The sequence below is a fragment of the Ursus americanus genome, chromosome 7 (genome assembly GCF_024610735.1).
Source record: "Ursus americanus isolate L20-20 chromosome 7, mUrsAme1.1.p, whole genome shotgun sequence".
NCBI lineage: Eukaryota > Metazoa > Chordata > Mammalia > Carnivora > Ursidae > Ursus > Ursus americanus.
Genome location: NC_142133.1, coordinates 47,886,078 through 47,901,371, shown reverse-complemented (window position 1 = coordinate 47,901,371; position 15,294 = coordinate 47,886,078). Strand labels below are relative to the sequence as shown.

The window sequence follows — 15,294 nt, the reverse complement described above, 5'->3', positions numbered from 1 at the left end:
GGCTGGCTGTGAGATGAGCGGTGTGTCCGACCCCACTCCCCTGGGCCCCGGGCGCTCAGGCTCATTGCATCTGCCAGCCTGCCGTGCAGCTCAGCAGGGACCCATGACTGAGCTCTGCACCATGAGCTGACGGCACAGCTGATGGACAATGCACCCCCCACCCGGCCCGGCGTCGAACTCCCCTCATGTCCTCTAGGCTTCCCCTCTGTGCCCTGCCGGCCAGAGGCAGAGGATCCAGGGGAGAACTCCCAGCCCTGGGGGATGGCGGGCTGGCAGATGGAGGAGCCCGGGCCCCTGAATGACCCTGTGAACCAGAGCCTCCCCCCCAAGACAACCTGCTATGCTCCAGGATGGCAGTGAGAAACAAGCTGTGTCCTGGGAAGTCACTGGCCTCGAGGGCTCTGTGTTACCGCTGTGAGACCACCCTGACCAGCGCATCCTGGAGACAGCCGTCCACAGAGCCTGCTCTGCTGCTCAGTCGGTCCTGACGGCACCCAAACTGGCTGCATCCAGCTCAGCTCACCTGTTCCCCACCTAGCAACTCACTAGCACATTCCAGTCCCACCTTCCTGGCTTCTGCCCAAGTCACCCTGCTCCTGATCCGTAGTCCCACATTCTCTTACTGACCAGGGCTTGAGCCAACAAACTACACAGATCGCTGGGTGACCTCCAGCATGTCACCTGACCATCCCGTGTGCCGTGGCACTAACTTCCGGCCCCCCAACGCCATGAGTCTCGGGGCGCCTCCTGGAGAACAGAGGCCGGGAGCCTCTGCTGCGGAGGACACCTCCGTCATCAGATACACTCATCACCAGCTGGTGACAAGGAGCTGAGGCTCTACTCCTTGCACTCACAGACGTGTCCTGCCCTGGGCTGGTGGGGAGCTTGTCCCCGGGTGTGCCCAGCCAGTGCGACCTGACCCGGGAGCCTCTAGCCCTGCCAAGGACACTTTCTTTCTCCTGGACTCCAGCTGCGGCCCGCCCCTACCCGGGAGGGGCCCGTAGGGTCCAACTGGGATGCTTAGGAGCCACTCTGGAAATCTTGTCCCCACATCCTTGTCTCCCACTCTTGGGGCTCTTGGGGGTTTTGTTTGTTTCATGTAAATGCTCTTCTGAGGAACGACAAACATGTGCCCACAGAACCAGAGTTTTCTGGGGAAAGGGTAAGGAGAGGCTGGGAAGTAGGTGGCCTAGGAGGGTCCCAAGTTTGCCTCTCCAGGGCTTGCCCTGGGTCAAGGGCCAGGCAGAGGGGTGACTGGGTGGTGCAGTTGGTTAAGTGCCTGACCTTTGGTTTTGGCTCAGGTCGTGATCTCGGGGTTGTGAGATCGAGCTCTGCGTTGGGCTCCATGATCAGTGCCAAGTCTGCTTGGGTTTCACTCTCCCCTTCCCTCTGCCCCTCCTCCCTGCTCTCTCTCTCATTCTCTCTCTAAAATAAATTTTAAAATCTTAAAAAAAAAAAAAAAAGAGGGAGAGAAAAAGAGAGAGCCAGGCAGGAAGCTCTTGAGAGAATTGCTCAAGAGTGGAGGAGGCCTGAGGGGCTGGGAGGTAATGGGAGGGGGCGCACACTGGCTGCCCTGGTCCTGCCTCTGTTTCCCCCCTTAGCCCAGAGAGATGTACCTGATGTGGACACTCAAAAGCCCCCTGCTTGCAGGGACCCGGGAGTCCAGGCCCATGGGACTTAGGGCAGGAAGAGAGAGGGAGCAGGAACCAGGCATCAGGCAGGAAACAGTGGGGACAGGGGGGACTGGTAGAGTGTCACTGCTCCCAAGAGGCAGGGATCAAAGCACCTGGAGGGCTCTCCAGGACAAAGGCAAACACTGAGGTCCCTGCAGCTCCCACAGAGCCCTGCCCCCATGCCCCCCCCCCGGCCAGGTATAAGGGCCCCCGCCCCAGCAGGCTGTCCAGGCTGTGGAGGTGACATGGCCCGGTCACGCCTGCTGCTGTGGCTGCTGCTCCCCACGCTGTGTGGCCGGGGCGCTGGTGAGTCTCCCCAGCCTCTCGTCCGCTCCCTCTCACCTGGGGCCAGGTGTGGAGGCTTCCCATCCATCTCCAGGCTTACTGAGCTCTCGTTCCGCCTAGTTCCCTATATCCCTATTATCCCTAGTTCGGCCAATATCCTCATTTCCAGATGAGGAAGCTGAGGCTCAGAGAGGCTCCCGCGCTTGTCCAAGGTTACACAGCCGGGGGCACTAGGGCAGGCGGAACCCTGCTCCATCTGACTCCAGCATGCTTAAAGGCCATGTGCTCCTGGTAAAACTAGATTTGGAGGTTGGGTGAAGTCAGTGCCAGGTGTAGCCTAAATTCCAATGTTGCTCTGGCCCCAAACTGCAGCTGACCGGACCACCTCGTCCCTGGCTTGTGCCCGGGGCCCTGAGTTCTGGTGCCAAAGCCTAGAGCAAGCGTTGCAGTGTGGAGCCCTGGGGCACTGCCTACAGGAAGTCTGGGGCTACGCAAGAGCTGTGAGTACCTCCCACGGATGCATGGCGACTGGGGGTCTAGTACAGAGGGTGCTGGGTAGCCTCTGCGTGGGCCTGAGGGGGTTCAAGACCCCCTACGGGATGGGATGGGATGGATGATAAGATGGGATAGGATGGGAATGGGATGGGGTGGGATGATATGGGATGGGAATGGGATGGGATGGGGTGGGATGGGATGGGATGGGATGGGATGGGATGGGGTGGAGTGGGGTGGGGTGGGATGGGATGGGATGGGATGGGATGGGATGGGATGGGATGGGGAAAGATGACATGGAAGGGAGGGGATAGGGGTAGTTGCCTATGCCTTGGAGCACTATCAGCCTCACCCTCCTGAGCTGGGAGCATGCCCCCTCCACTCAAATGCCCCACCTTCGGGCCCCCTCCCCAGGATGATTTGTGCCAGGAATGTGAGGACATCGTCCGCATCCTCACCAAGATGACCAAGGAGGCCATTTTCCAGGTGATGAGGCCCAGATCCTTGATAAAACTTGGGGGCCAAGAGATGGGGGACAGGACAGGGCACAGAGGTTAGCCCCCTAAGAGACCATCTCCAGGCCGAGAGTGAGGCATGGGTTTGCCTGGCGACTCCAGGAACCTCTTAGCCAGGAGAGGGTTCTGGGAGTGAGTTCAGCAGCACAGCCAGAGACGGTCTCTCCTACGGGGGAGGATCCTCCCTGTAGGCAACTACTTGATCCTGTGGCACTCTCTCAACTCTGGTGCCCTGGGAGAGGGTGGCCAGCCTGCCTGGTGGCAGTCCTGCATCCAGGGACTCGGGCGGGCACAGACCTCAGCGAGGCCAGCCTGACTGTCTACAACCTGTCTCCTCACCACCTCCCAGGACAGGATGCGGAAGTTCCTGGAGCATGAGTGTGACGTTCTCCCCTTGAAGCTGCTCGTGCCCCAGTGCCATCACCTACTTGACACCTACTTCCCAGTGGTCGTCGACTACTTCCAGAGCCAGATTGTGAGGGCCCAGCAACCTCGCCTCCAACCTGCCTCCCTGACAGCCCCCATGTCCAGCGACGCCCAGAGTTACCCACACACACTACACCCCAGCCCAACACACACAGACACACACACACCCTACCCGTGACCAGTCCAGGAGACACAGTGGCCCACAGCCAGATGCCCCAGATCACAGCGCTACCTGCCCAGCTGTACAGAGTGGGCCCGCACCGCGAGCTTACAAAACACCCACCACACACCCTCACACCCTTCACACTCACATACACTCATTCACACACTCATACCACACACTCAGTCTCATGCAGAACCCACACCATCACACCCTCACGCACACAAACACTCTCTCACACCCATACTTGCACCAAACATACATGCTTGTGCTCATCCACACACATCCCCAGACACCTGCCCGAAGACCTCAGACAGCCCCACCTCTGCCTTTCGGCTCCCCCTACCCTCACCACAGAACCCTAAGCCACAGCCCCCATCCAGACTGCTGCCCCCATTCCAGGCCCAAAGCCAGGGGTCCTAGTGCAAGCCCTTGAGCCAGGCTGGGCAGGAGTGGGTCCCCTCCCACACCCTGACCACTCCCTCACCCAGCATTGTGCCCTAGAACCCAAAGGTCATCTGCAAGCACCTGGGCCTGTGCAGACCTGGGCATCCCGAGCCAGGGCAGGAGCCCGAGCTACCAGACCTGCTGCCGGAGAAGCTGGTCCTCCCTGGGCTGCCGGGAGCCCTCCAGGTGAGGGCTGGGCCTCATACACAGGCGACAGAGGTCCCCTACATGCTGGCCCCTCATACACACAGGGGGGTTCCAAACAGCGAGGCCATAGCCAAGGCCCATAAGCACTTGCCCTGGAGAGGGCAGAGCCAGAGAGGGGACAAAAAGCTCGAAGCAGGGGCCCCTGGGTGGCGCAGTCATTAAGCGTCTGCCTTTGGCTCAGGGCGTGATCCCGGCGTTCTGGGATCGAGCCCTGCATCAGGCTCCTCCGCTGGGAGCCTGCTTCTTCCTCTCCCACTCCCCCTGCTTGTGTTCCCTCTCTCCTGGCTGTCTCTCTCTCTGTCAAATAAATAAAATCTTTAAAAAAACAACAAAAAAAGAAGCTCGAAGCAGGGCCTAAGACAGGAGGGGGAAGGGGAAGAGGAGGCGGGGAGGCAGAGCCTGGAGGATGCCTTCTCCCAGCGCCCAGCCTGGCCTCACCTGGGGTGATTCTCTCCCCCAGGATCTCTCAGAGCAGCGGTTGCCCATCCCCCTCCCCTACTGCTGGCTCTGCAGGACCCTGATCAAGCGGATCCAGGTTGTGATTCCCAAGGTGAGGCGTCCAGGAAGACGAGGAGCTCGGCACGGCCTTCCACAGCCCCACCCTCCCCTCCCCTTCCTCATACCCCTATCGGGGCCACACAAGGGACCCTGGAGCTCAGGCTCAGGCCCCGTGGGGGCCAGGCCTAGAGTTCATTCAACAATTGTGAAGCCCCCACTATTATATGCCAGGCATTGTGCCAGGTGTCAAAGAACAAAAATGAACAGGACCTGGGTCTTGTCCACCAGCAGCTCATCATCGGATGGCAAAGAATCCCACTCGTTTTCTCTTTTTTTTAGAGAGAGAGAGCACACACAGGAAGGGGGGGAGGGCAAGGGAGAGAATCTTAAGCAGGCTCCAAGCTCAGCAGGGAGCCCAACGTGGGGCTCCATCTCATCACCCTGAAATCAAGAGCTGAGCCGACTGAGCCACCCAGACACCCCGACAAGTGAGGCTTTTAGCGACAGAAGCCATCTTGGCACGCTGGTGTGCCGATGAACCTGACCAGCAGATGGGAGAAGCAGTGAGTGGGGAGAGAGGACAATGCAGGGTAACATACTCGAGAAGGTGGGAGGGGGTCCAGGGCACAAGCAGACAGGCTGGCCTTGGACAGAGCAACGTCTGTTCCTCTGTCATCGAAGCGGGGAGGTTAGGCAAGTGTGGGTTCTGACACGAGCAGGTGCACCTGGGGAAACGTACCCGTTTGGAAGGCAGCGCACCCCGGAGATATACAATTCACTGTGTCCTGCGCCCCCCTGCACCTTCCCAGCAAGGGGGGCGGTGTGGCCAAGCAGCGGTGGAGCCAAGGCCAGCCTGTGCCGTGCAGGTTCTTGGCACGTGTGGGATGGATGGAAAAGGAGGGAGGGAACGAGCCAGAGTGCTTGTCACCTCTGCCCCTCTCCTTGCCCCGCAGCTAGGAGGTTGAGTTTGGAATCGGGGTGGGCTCCAGCAGCCGCAGAGGAAATGTAGCAAGCCCCGCGTCTGCAGGGAGAAGACACAGGTCTGATCACCGTGGGGCCCTGCTGATGCCCGCCTGCCTGGGCCGGCCATTCTCCTTTCAGAGCTGGGATGGCGGCCTGGCTCCCGCACTCACTGAGTGACTCTGGCCGGGCCCGTCGGACTCCCTGATGCCCAGCGTCCTTACCTGTAAACCGCATACTCATTCCCCCTCCCAGAGGGGGGCAGGGTCAAACTACGAAATGCCCATGGGTGCCGGGCACAGTGCAGATCTTGCCGGGGCAGGTCCCACCGTGCCCTGTCTGTGCCCCCGCTCCAGGGTGTGCTGGCCATGGCTGTGGGCCAGGTGTGCCACGTCGTACCCCTGGTGGTGGGTGGCATCTGCCAGTGCCTGGCCGAGCGCTACACTGTCCTGCTGCTGGACGCGCTGCTGGGCCGCGTGCTGCCCCAGCTGGTATGTGGCCTGGTCCTCCGGTGCTCCAACGAGGACGGCGTTGGCCCCGGTGAGCCTGCAGCCCTGGCCCCACCCCAGCGCCCACCCTCCTCTTCCCCTGTGCCCTGGCCTTGCACTGCCTTCCCCCTCCCCGGAGCCCCTGCACTGCACCAGTCCGGACGAGAACCGAGCCCCTCTGCAGGGCAGTCCTGACGGTTTTCTCTCCAGTCCTCAGAGCTCTGGAGTCCCTGCCCGGAGAACGGTTACCTCAAGAGTCCGACTGCCACGTCTGCATGCTCGTGACCACACAGGCAGGGAACAGCAGCGAGCAGGCCATGCCGCAGGCAATACGCCAAGCCTGCCTCAACTCCTGGCTGGACAGGCAAAAGGTGCGGGAGGGGCACACGGGGGACCTGGGACCCTGGGCCTGCCCCCCAGTGGAGGGGGGCCCAGGAGAGGCTTCCCAGTCAGAGACACACAGAGTGGTCTGACCCCTGCCCTGGAGGAGCTCAAACAGGCAGGACGTGGGCCCAAAATCTATGGAACAATAACATAGGGCAAAACCGGCCAAGGTCAGGGGTCGCCTTTGGACAAAGGGCATGCGCCCCAGAGGACCTGCAGGCCTCCCTCACAGACAAAGAATAAGGCCCGGTTATCATGCCAGGCCCACGGGAGCAGGAGAGGGCCTGGCCTTCTCTCCAGGGTCCCCATCTGTCTTCGCCCCATCCCTCCTCTCAGTGTGACTCCCTGGGGACACACCCACCCGTGGAGAGAGCTGGGCTTAAAGGTCCAAGAGTCCCGGGACTCAGAGTCCCTACAGTGAATTCCCGTCACAAGTCAAGTCCTGACACAAGCTGGCACTGCCCTGCTCCATGACGTGGAGGGCTCCCCACTGCCCACCACATCAGGTTGCCAAGACCAGAGGCGCTTTAAGATTTCTAGAACTGACATTTGGGGGGATGGGAAGGTGGTGGCTAAGATGCAGCCCTTGGGCCTGAGTTTCAGACCCTCCATCTCCAGTGTCTCTGGCTTTCCCAAGAGAAGCCCTCCATCTCAGCCCGCCAGCCTGGTCACAGCCGGAGCTGCTCGGAGGGGGCGGTGGCTGGAGCTCCACCGGGTCAGGAGGGAGCGCTGGAGTGATGCGGCTATGGGGAGAGTCCTGCCAGGGCCCGGGCCCCCCCCACACCTGTTTCTTTCTCCTTCCTCAGTGTGAGCAGTTCGTGGAACAGCACACGCCTCAACTGCAGAGCCTAGTGTCCGGGGGCCGGGACGCCCACGCCACCTGCCAGGTACTTTCACCCTGCCAGCAGCTGCCAGAACTTTCCTTGGCTCCCAGAGCGCCCACCCTCTCCGGTCCACGATCGGCAGAGGCCCTGCTCCCCCAGGTCCAGGGCAACCCCAGGAGCGCAGGCCCAGGACGCTATGTTAACAGGGGTCAAGGAAAAGCCACAAAAGAATGGACAAGGAGACATGGAGGAAAGGAGGAGCCACTTTAAGGAGTGAGGTTTGATGCACATCATGGAATGGGGGTTGTTTGCTGGACAGCGTGTGCTCGGCAGGGGCTGCAAAGTGGGTGTTCTGGGGCCAGCATCCTACCTCCTCAGGCTCCAAACCTAGAAGGCCCATGGCTCAGCAGTGGCTCAAGAGGTCTACAAGGTCACACCAACAGCACCCATCAGATGGCAGGCGAAGTGAAAGCTGCCCCTTCCAGCAGGAGCTTCCCATCCCCCTCAGAGCTAGGAAAGGGGAACAGGGTGCAAGGCCTCCGGCCCTAACACTGTCCCTATGACAGGCCCTGGGGGCGTGTAGGACCACGTTCAGCCCTCTCCAGTGTATCCAAATTCCTCACTTCTGACGAGAACTCAAAGCCATGCCAGGTGAGTCCAGGCTCCCAGTTGAGGGGAGGAAGAGGTGGATGGGTCCTGCACCCATGGGGACAGCGGGCCCTGGGCTCCCCAAGCAGGAAGAGGAAGTCACTGCTGCTGGATGCCCCATCCTCTCCCTCAGAGGCCACAACTCAAGGCTCCTGAGGGCTCCTGACAGCACCATCTCAAGAATGGCCTCCCTCACTCCCTCTCCTCAGAATCCCACCACCCCCGGTGCTAGGCCCAGTCCCACCTCGTTGGTCCTATCCCAGGCCTCAGGGAAGCTGCCGCTCCCCCACTGCCCTCACTGATACTCAGTATTGGACGTACCAAGGCCAACCTTTCCTGAAGTTCGGGGGAAATCACACTTTGCTGCACAAAGATGCTGTCCCCTTAAAGCCAGAACCCCGCCGTCTCTGACTCCTCCTTCCTGAGACACACTGCTGTCTTCCTGACTGTCATTGTCTAAGTCAGAGGTGGCACCTTGGGGTAGAGGGGTGAGTCAGAGGCAGCCCCTGTGACCAGGGCCCTCAGGGCAGAGAAATGACTCTGAGAAGGACAGACCTTCCAACTGTGGGCTAGAAGTGTCCCTGAGAGCAAGCTTGGCCCACTTCACCATTCTGCTCAGAGCCAGCCCCTAACACGATGGTCACTCACTCATCTGTTCACTCTTTTTTAAAAAAGGTAGTGGGTGCCTATGGCCAGGCCATGTTTTAGGGACAAGGTCTACAGCTGTGAAGGAAACAATGAACACCATGCCCTCCCGGTGCTCAAGCCTCAGGGTCCAACTCTTGCCTCTGAGTGGGGCAGCCCAGGCCTGCTCCAGAATCTCTCTACAATCACAAGCCCCTGTGGGAGGCGGTGCGGAGGGAGTGTCTGCCCCAACTCCGACCTATCCCACAGGGACCAAATTCATGTTTTCCTTCCACCCTGATGACAGCTGGGGGAACCCGGGGGCTGGGGAGCTGCCTAGGAGACCGGGGTGGTCTCCTTTCTCCAGCTCCTAAGACTTCCGGAACCAAAAAGAGCTGGGCCTGCCATCCCTGTTGGAACAGGAAAAGCAGTGGATTGGCTCAGGGGGCCTGGGCTCTGGTCCCAACTCTTCCATCAACTGACCATGGGTTCCCCAGCCAAGATACGTTGCCCCCTCTCTGGCTCTCATTCTCCGCAGCGGCAAAGGGGGGATCGAATAAGGTGGTTTCTAGGATTCCTGGGCTCTCCCACATGACCAGCCTCCTCCTCAGGCTCCCTGCCCTCTGCCCACACTGAGAAGAAGGCTTCACTCCCACGGTCACCTTCCCCATCTCCTGTAAGCTGACAGACCATGAGCCCACAGCCTGTAACCTCAGTCCGGCTGTCAGTCTCACCTCTCCTATCTCTAACCACAGCCCAAACCAGAGCCACTTCCTTCCTCTCCGGGTATGAGGAGCGGCCAGGGCAGCATCTTCTGGAGGAGCTGTAAGAGGGGGCTTCCAGCCCAGGAACTTCCAGCCAGGCTTCACAGCCCACTGGAGCCAGCCCCGCTCCCACAACACCCCAGGGCTGGGTCCAGGGGAACTCGTCAACCACAAGGTCCTTCCCTGGCTCCAAGAGGATGGCGGGGTAGAAGCCGGGGCCTGCCTCACTCTCATCTCCATGTGCACAAGATCCTAGCTTTTATAGTGATTTTGCCAATACTTTCACAAAACTCAAATTCAGAAGAATAAAAAATTGGGAACATCAAGCACCATAAAAGATAGATATATGAAGTCAAACTTCAAAAAAAAAAAATCAGGAAATCCCTGACTTGTCAAGAATGGACACAGCAGGACTCAAGCAGGGTGGGAAGGTGATTGGACAAGCTTTCATATCTGAGATGTTCTCCTGCTTAAGAGCTATCACTTCAAGATGTAAAAAGGGGTTTTCTTTTTATCTTTTTGTAAGTTGAGCTTCCGAAGAGTTTTGGTTGAAATTCCAGCGTGGTTCCATTTCTGCTAAGATTTATCTCCTCAAAGCTCAGTTGGGGCGCGTGCTAAAAATCAGTTCCTCTGTAATCCAATGCCTGTAACAACACTAATAAAGCCTATTGCTTTATACGAAAAGGAAAAAGACAGTCATTTAAAATGCCCCCGAGGCCGCGGCCTCACGTCGAGGGCAGCTGGACTGGGCACCAACATCACTCTCCTCCTTGAGGGAGAAGCAGGTGCCCACGGTGCCTCTCCCTCCAGTTACTGCTTCCGGCCCTGCCCCTGCATCTCACCCTCCCCTCTCCCAAAGAGCCCACTCATTGGGATGAGATGAGGTTGTTAGGGTACCCCCAAAATCAAAATATACAACAACAACAAACTTAAATAAACATTTAACTTTAAAGACCTAAGTGCCCGGAAGTGTCCCTTTATTTATAAAAGAACTTTTGTTATTATATGTCCTATTACAAAAGAAATACACGTGTATTATAGAAAATTCAGAAACTGCAGGTCAAAAAGGAGTGGAAATCACCCACAATCCTACCAATCCAAGTAGAGGGCTAGAGCAGAATGCAAACTTTGGCACCAAGCTATAAACATTTCCAATCCATTTTCCCCACATCTCCACCATTCTAGCTGCAGGGGAAAAGCTTTCTATACAACATGCTCTTGGGGTAAGGATGTTGTACACAAATCCTTGGCCTCTGAGTTTGAACTTGTAAGTGGATTTTTGTAAATCTACAGCAGACTGTTGTCTTGGAAACCATTATTTCAATAGTAAGGTCAAGATCCCTGAGAGAAGAGTATTTTAAATGTTTTAAAAGCTTGGCGGGGAAGATGGCAAGCCAGAGCCTGGAGGTGAGGCAAGTGTGGGGATGAGCTCCGGAGGATGGAACAGAAGCTATCACTCAACAGGAGGGTCAGGAGTGGACCAGTTGGTGGGAGGAGAGAACAGCAGGAAGCGGCTACGGTTGAGACTCAGGGGGTCCCTGAGATATGCCCAGCATCATACCCCCAGAGCAGGGTGAGAAAGGAGAAGCCCCAGGAGGTGTGAGGGCCTAAGAGCAGAGAGGACTTGTTCTTCACTTTCCAGGGATGAGGAGAACACAAAAGTCCCTCAGAGATGGCTGCCCCCAACAAGACACTAGAAAGAGTGCAAAAAACAACCTTCGAGAGGGACCTAGCAGACAGGCCTGAGGACAGCGCCAGAGGGCGCCCCCTGCATGAGGCAGAAGAGCAAGCACACCCCCAGGGCCCATGAGGCCTTCAGAGTCAGCTCTGGACAAAATGGTGTAGAGATTACTTAAAAATAAAACCTTAAAAAATAAATAAAATAAAATAAAATAAAAACAATCTTTCCAGGTCAATAAATATACACATCTGTCATTACTGGTCATTGCTGCATGGTATTTTTTTCTGGATACAAACACTTCCCTATATCAACAACATCAACTATTGATAACAATATTGTGAAAAATAAAAATCCTTACATCTTTGTTTACTAGTCTCTTTCCTTAAAGTCAATTCCAAGACATGAAATTGGGGGGACAAAAAACTATGCACATCTTTACTTTTACTATCGGCTGCATTAGCACACTGCCCCTCTGTGCCAGCCACACCAGCTTCTACCCCAGTAACAACCACGTGCCTCTTCTCCACTCTCACCAACCCTCAGTATTAGCAATCTTTCAAATCTTTGCTAATCTAAAATATAAAAATGACTTCCCTGGTTGTTCTGTTTTGCATTTCTTTGGTTACTAAGTAAACAATTTTTTATATATTTATTGGCCACTTATATTTTACATTTTGTGAAATGTCTATTGGGGTTTTTTGCCCAATTTTCCACGGGAGTATTTTTTTTAAGATTTTATTTATTTATTGAGAGAGAGAGAGAGAGAGAACATACGCGTGTGCACAAGCAGGGGGGAGGGAGAGAGGGAGAGGGTGAACTAGATTCCCCACTGAGCAGGGAGCCTGACCACAACCACGCAGGGCTCCATCCCGGGGTCCTGGGATCATAACCTGAGCCGAAGGCAGAGGCTTAACCTATTGCGCCAGTAAATTCTTTTTTTTTTTTTTTTAAGATTTTATTTATTTATTCGACAGAGAGAGAGACAGCCAGCAAGAGAGGGAACACAAGCAGGGGGAGTGGGAGAGGAAGAAGCAGGCTCCCAGCGGAGGAGCCTGATGTGGGGCTCGATCCCAGAATGCCGGGATCACGCCCTGAGCCGAAGGCAGGCGCTTAACTGCTGTGCCACCCAAGCGCCCCTGCACCAGTAAATTCTTACCAGTAAAAATATATTAGGTATATTCATTTCCTTACTGTCCTGTACGTATGTTGCAAAATTTACCCTGTCATATGTCTTTTACCTTTAGGTTATATTTTCCATGTATCTGTCTTTTCTTGTGATTTCTGGCTAAGAAAACATGAATTCCACTTCTTTCTCATGCGTGGGTCAGATAGGCCAGAGCCTGAGGGCTCTGGAAGCAGAAGCATCTGCTGAGATCACCACCATAGAGACATGTGACCCCAGTTCAGACAGCAGTGATAGAAGCAAGCCACATGTCCCCCACAAAGGCCCTAAAGCTTCTGCACACAGGACATGACGGTCAGCTCTGAGCAGTGGTTCTAAACCTTTCAGGCAATAGTGTCTACTGTCAACATCTTGGGTGGGTTTAAAAGAGACAAAATCAGGGCACCTGAGTGGCTCAGTCAGTTAAGCCTCTGCATTTGGCTCAGGTCATGATCCCAGGATCAAGCCCCACTTTGGGCTCCCTGCTCAGCAGGGAGTCTGCTTCTCCCTCTGCCCATCCCCTCACTTACGCTCTCTCTCTCTAATAAATAAATCTTTTTTAAAAAATAGAATCAGTTGGGGCGCCTGGGTGGCTCAGTCGTTAAGCATCTGCCTTCAGCTCAGGGCGTGATCCTGGAGTTATGGGATCGAGCCCCGCATCGGGCTCCTCTGCTTGGGAGCCTGCTTCTCCCTCTCCCACTCCCCCTGCTTGTGTTCCCTCTCTCGCTGGCTGTCTCTCTCTCTCTCAAATAAATAGATAAAATCTTTTTAAAAAAAGTATTATACATTTAAAAAAAATAGAATCAGTTGTACAAAAAAAGAATACAGAGAACACAACACAGACTTAGAACTATATCATTTCCTCAATGAACATTAGCAACTGACTTTTAAGTACCAAGCATTTTCCTAGGACTGGGCACAAAAAAACAGTTCCCATCTGCCCTTTTGGAACTTAGAGTCTACTTGGGAAGACAGACATTAATCACAGAAAAAAAAGGAATACCTCAGGTGTGATACATGCTATCACTCAGAGACACATACGGTCCTGAGAGGTCAGAGAGGTGAAGGAAGAGCAAGTTAAAAGGGAGATAGCATCCCTAACAGAGGAAGCAGATGGCACGAAGGCCTGCATCTTGTGGCCCATCTGAGCAATGGAAGGAAGGACAGGGAGCCTGGGATTGACGACCAGGAGAAACTTCCCAAGACGTGAGGCTGAGAGGCTACGGATTTCCATCTAAGAGCCAACGAAGTGTCTTCAGTGGGAGATCGGGGTGTGAGGGAGAAATAAGTCGGTTTGGTGTGTGCTTTATTTTTTTTTTTTTAAAGATTTTATTTATTTATTTGACAGAGACAGCCAGCGAGAGAGGGAACACAAGCAGGGGGAGTGGGAGAGGAAGAAGCAGGCTCATAGCAGAGGAGCCCGATGTGGGACTCGATCCCAGAACGCCGGGGATCACGCCCTGAGCCGAAGGCAGACGCTTTTAACGACTGCGCTACCCAGGCGCCCCTGGTGTGTGCTTTAAAGGACTGGTCTGGCCAAAGCGTGAATGAACTGAGTGAAGGCTACACGGGAAGGGGCAGAGACCTGTTAGGAGACGGTTGTAAACAGAAATTAGCAATAGCTTAGACTAGAATGACAGTGGCAAAGGGCCCTTGCGGAAGTCACACGGATCCCGGAGAACAACGTTGGACTATCGTAAACGTACTCAGATGGTGAGTCCAGCTGCAGCTGTTGTCCCAGATGTAGCGTCTTTACTGATGCTGCAGCACAGCCCCTGGTCCACAGCATGCAGCGTTGGCTCCTTTTTCTCCATACCAATTTATAAAGATCACCAGAAACAGTTTGCTTTTACCTGGCAGGGCCAACAGGACACCTTCACGGTGTTGTCTCAGGACAATGTCAGTTCTCCTGCTCCACCGTAATACCGTTCAGACATTTTGATCATCTTGACATTCCATAAAACATCACACTAGTCCACTAGACTGATGACGTTATGATGATGCTACCCAATGAGCAGGAAGGGACAAGTACTTAATTTTTTTTTTAAGATTTTATGTATTTATTTGAAAGAGAGAGAGGGGAGAGAAAGCGTGCACAAGGGGAGGAACAGAGTGGGAAGAAGAGGGACAAGCAGACTCACTGCTGAGTGTGGAGTCCGATGTGGGGCTCAAACCCAGGACCCTGAGATCACGACCCAAGCCCAAACCAAGAGTCAGATGGTCAACCAACTGAGCCATCCAGGCACCCTGTGACAAGTACTTTAGCTGTCTTAGTAAGACAAAAGCAAACAAGAGGGTGGGATTTAACCCTTAGACAATTCAGGGGTCTACCACCTTAGAAGTTTCTGGGAGTCTACAGTGTGGTCTAGAGTATGTCAAAATATCCCCTCCTTTGTGAAAGACAAGCTGCTATACCTCATATCAACTCCCACCTGCCCCACCTGCTTGGGCAGTTCCAAAGAAAAAGGGCACAATGGATGGTAGGCTTTCTTGGCTTTGGGAGACAACATATGCCACATTTAAGTGTGCTACTTTAACCCAACTGGAGACAGCTGTAGAGCTGCTAGTTCCAAAGGGAGGCCAGGATAAAAACAGTTTCCACAGAAGTTTCAGCAGAAGAATAGACTACTCTACTCCTTGCACCTTATGATCCAGGATGGCCAATATTTTGAAGTGTCCTTGGCAAACAGGAACGCCGTATGGAGCCTCTGGCAAGAACCGACAGGAGAATCACAGCGCAGAATCTCAGGGTTTGGAACAAGTCTATGCCCTCATCTTCTGCAGATACCTCTTGTCCTTCTGAGAAATAGCTTCTGGCTAGCTATTGGGCCATAACAGACCGAGCATCTCAACATGGGCTATCAGGTGACCATGCAACCTGAATCTCCACTCATGAACCTGCTGTTGTCTGACTCAACTAGCCATAATGTTGGCCATGTGCAGCTGCAAGCTACCGTTAAATGGGTAGTATATTAAACCAACCTCAGACAGGGCCAAAAGGCACAAGTAAGTTACAGAAGCAGGTGGCTCACACTCCTTTCACACCAACTCCTATT

The 15,294-nt window shown here is 55.0% G+C and overlaps 1 protein-coding gene across 2 annotated transcripts; it reads left to right on the top strand.

The window, feature by feature from the left end:
* The first annotated feature begins 1,881 nt into the window (after positions 1–1,881).
* On the top strand, positions 1,882–10,086 carry SFTPB (surfactant protein B). Of its 2 annotated transcripts, none has more exons than XM_087863638.1 (11): positions 1,882–1,979; positions 2,331–2,458; positions 2,865–2,936; positions 3,315–3,440; positions 4,056–4,184; positions 4,666–4,755; positions 6,089–6,203; positions 6,362–6,522; positions 7,342–7,422; positions 7,926–8,010; positions 9,387–10,086. In XM_087863638.1, the coding sequence occupies exons 1-10, from the start codon at positions 1,919–1,921 to the stop codon at positions 7,986–7,988; spliced, it is 1,026 nt and encodes a 341-aa protein (XP_087719764.1). In that variant the 5' UTR covers positions 1,882–1,918; the 3' UTR covers positions 7,989–8,010; positions 9,387–10,086. The 2 variants fall into 2 exon arrangements, with proteins under 2 accessions (XP_087719764.1, XP_087719763.1); XM_087863637.1 differs by having other exon boundaries at positions 6,020–6,203.
* Positions 10,087–15,294: the final 5,208 nt, after the last annotated feature.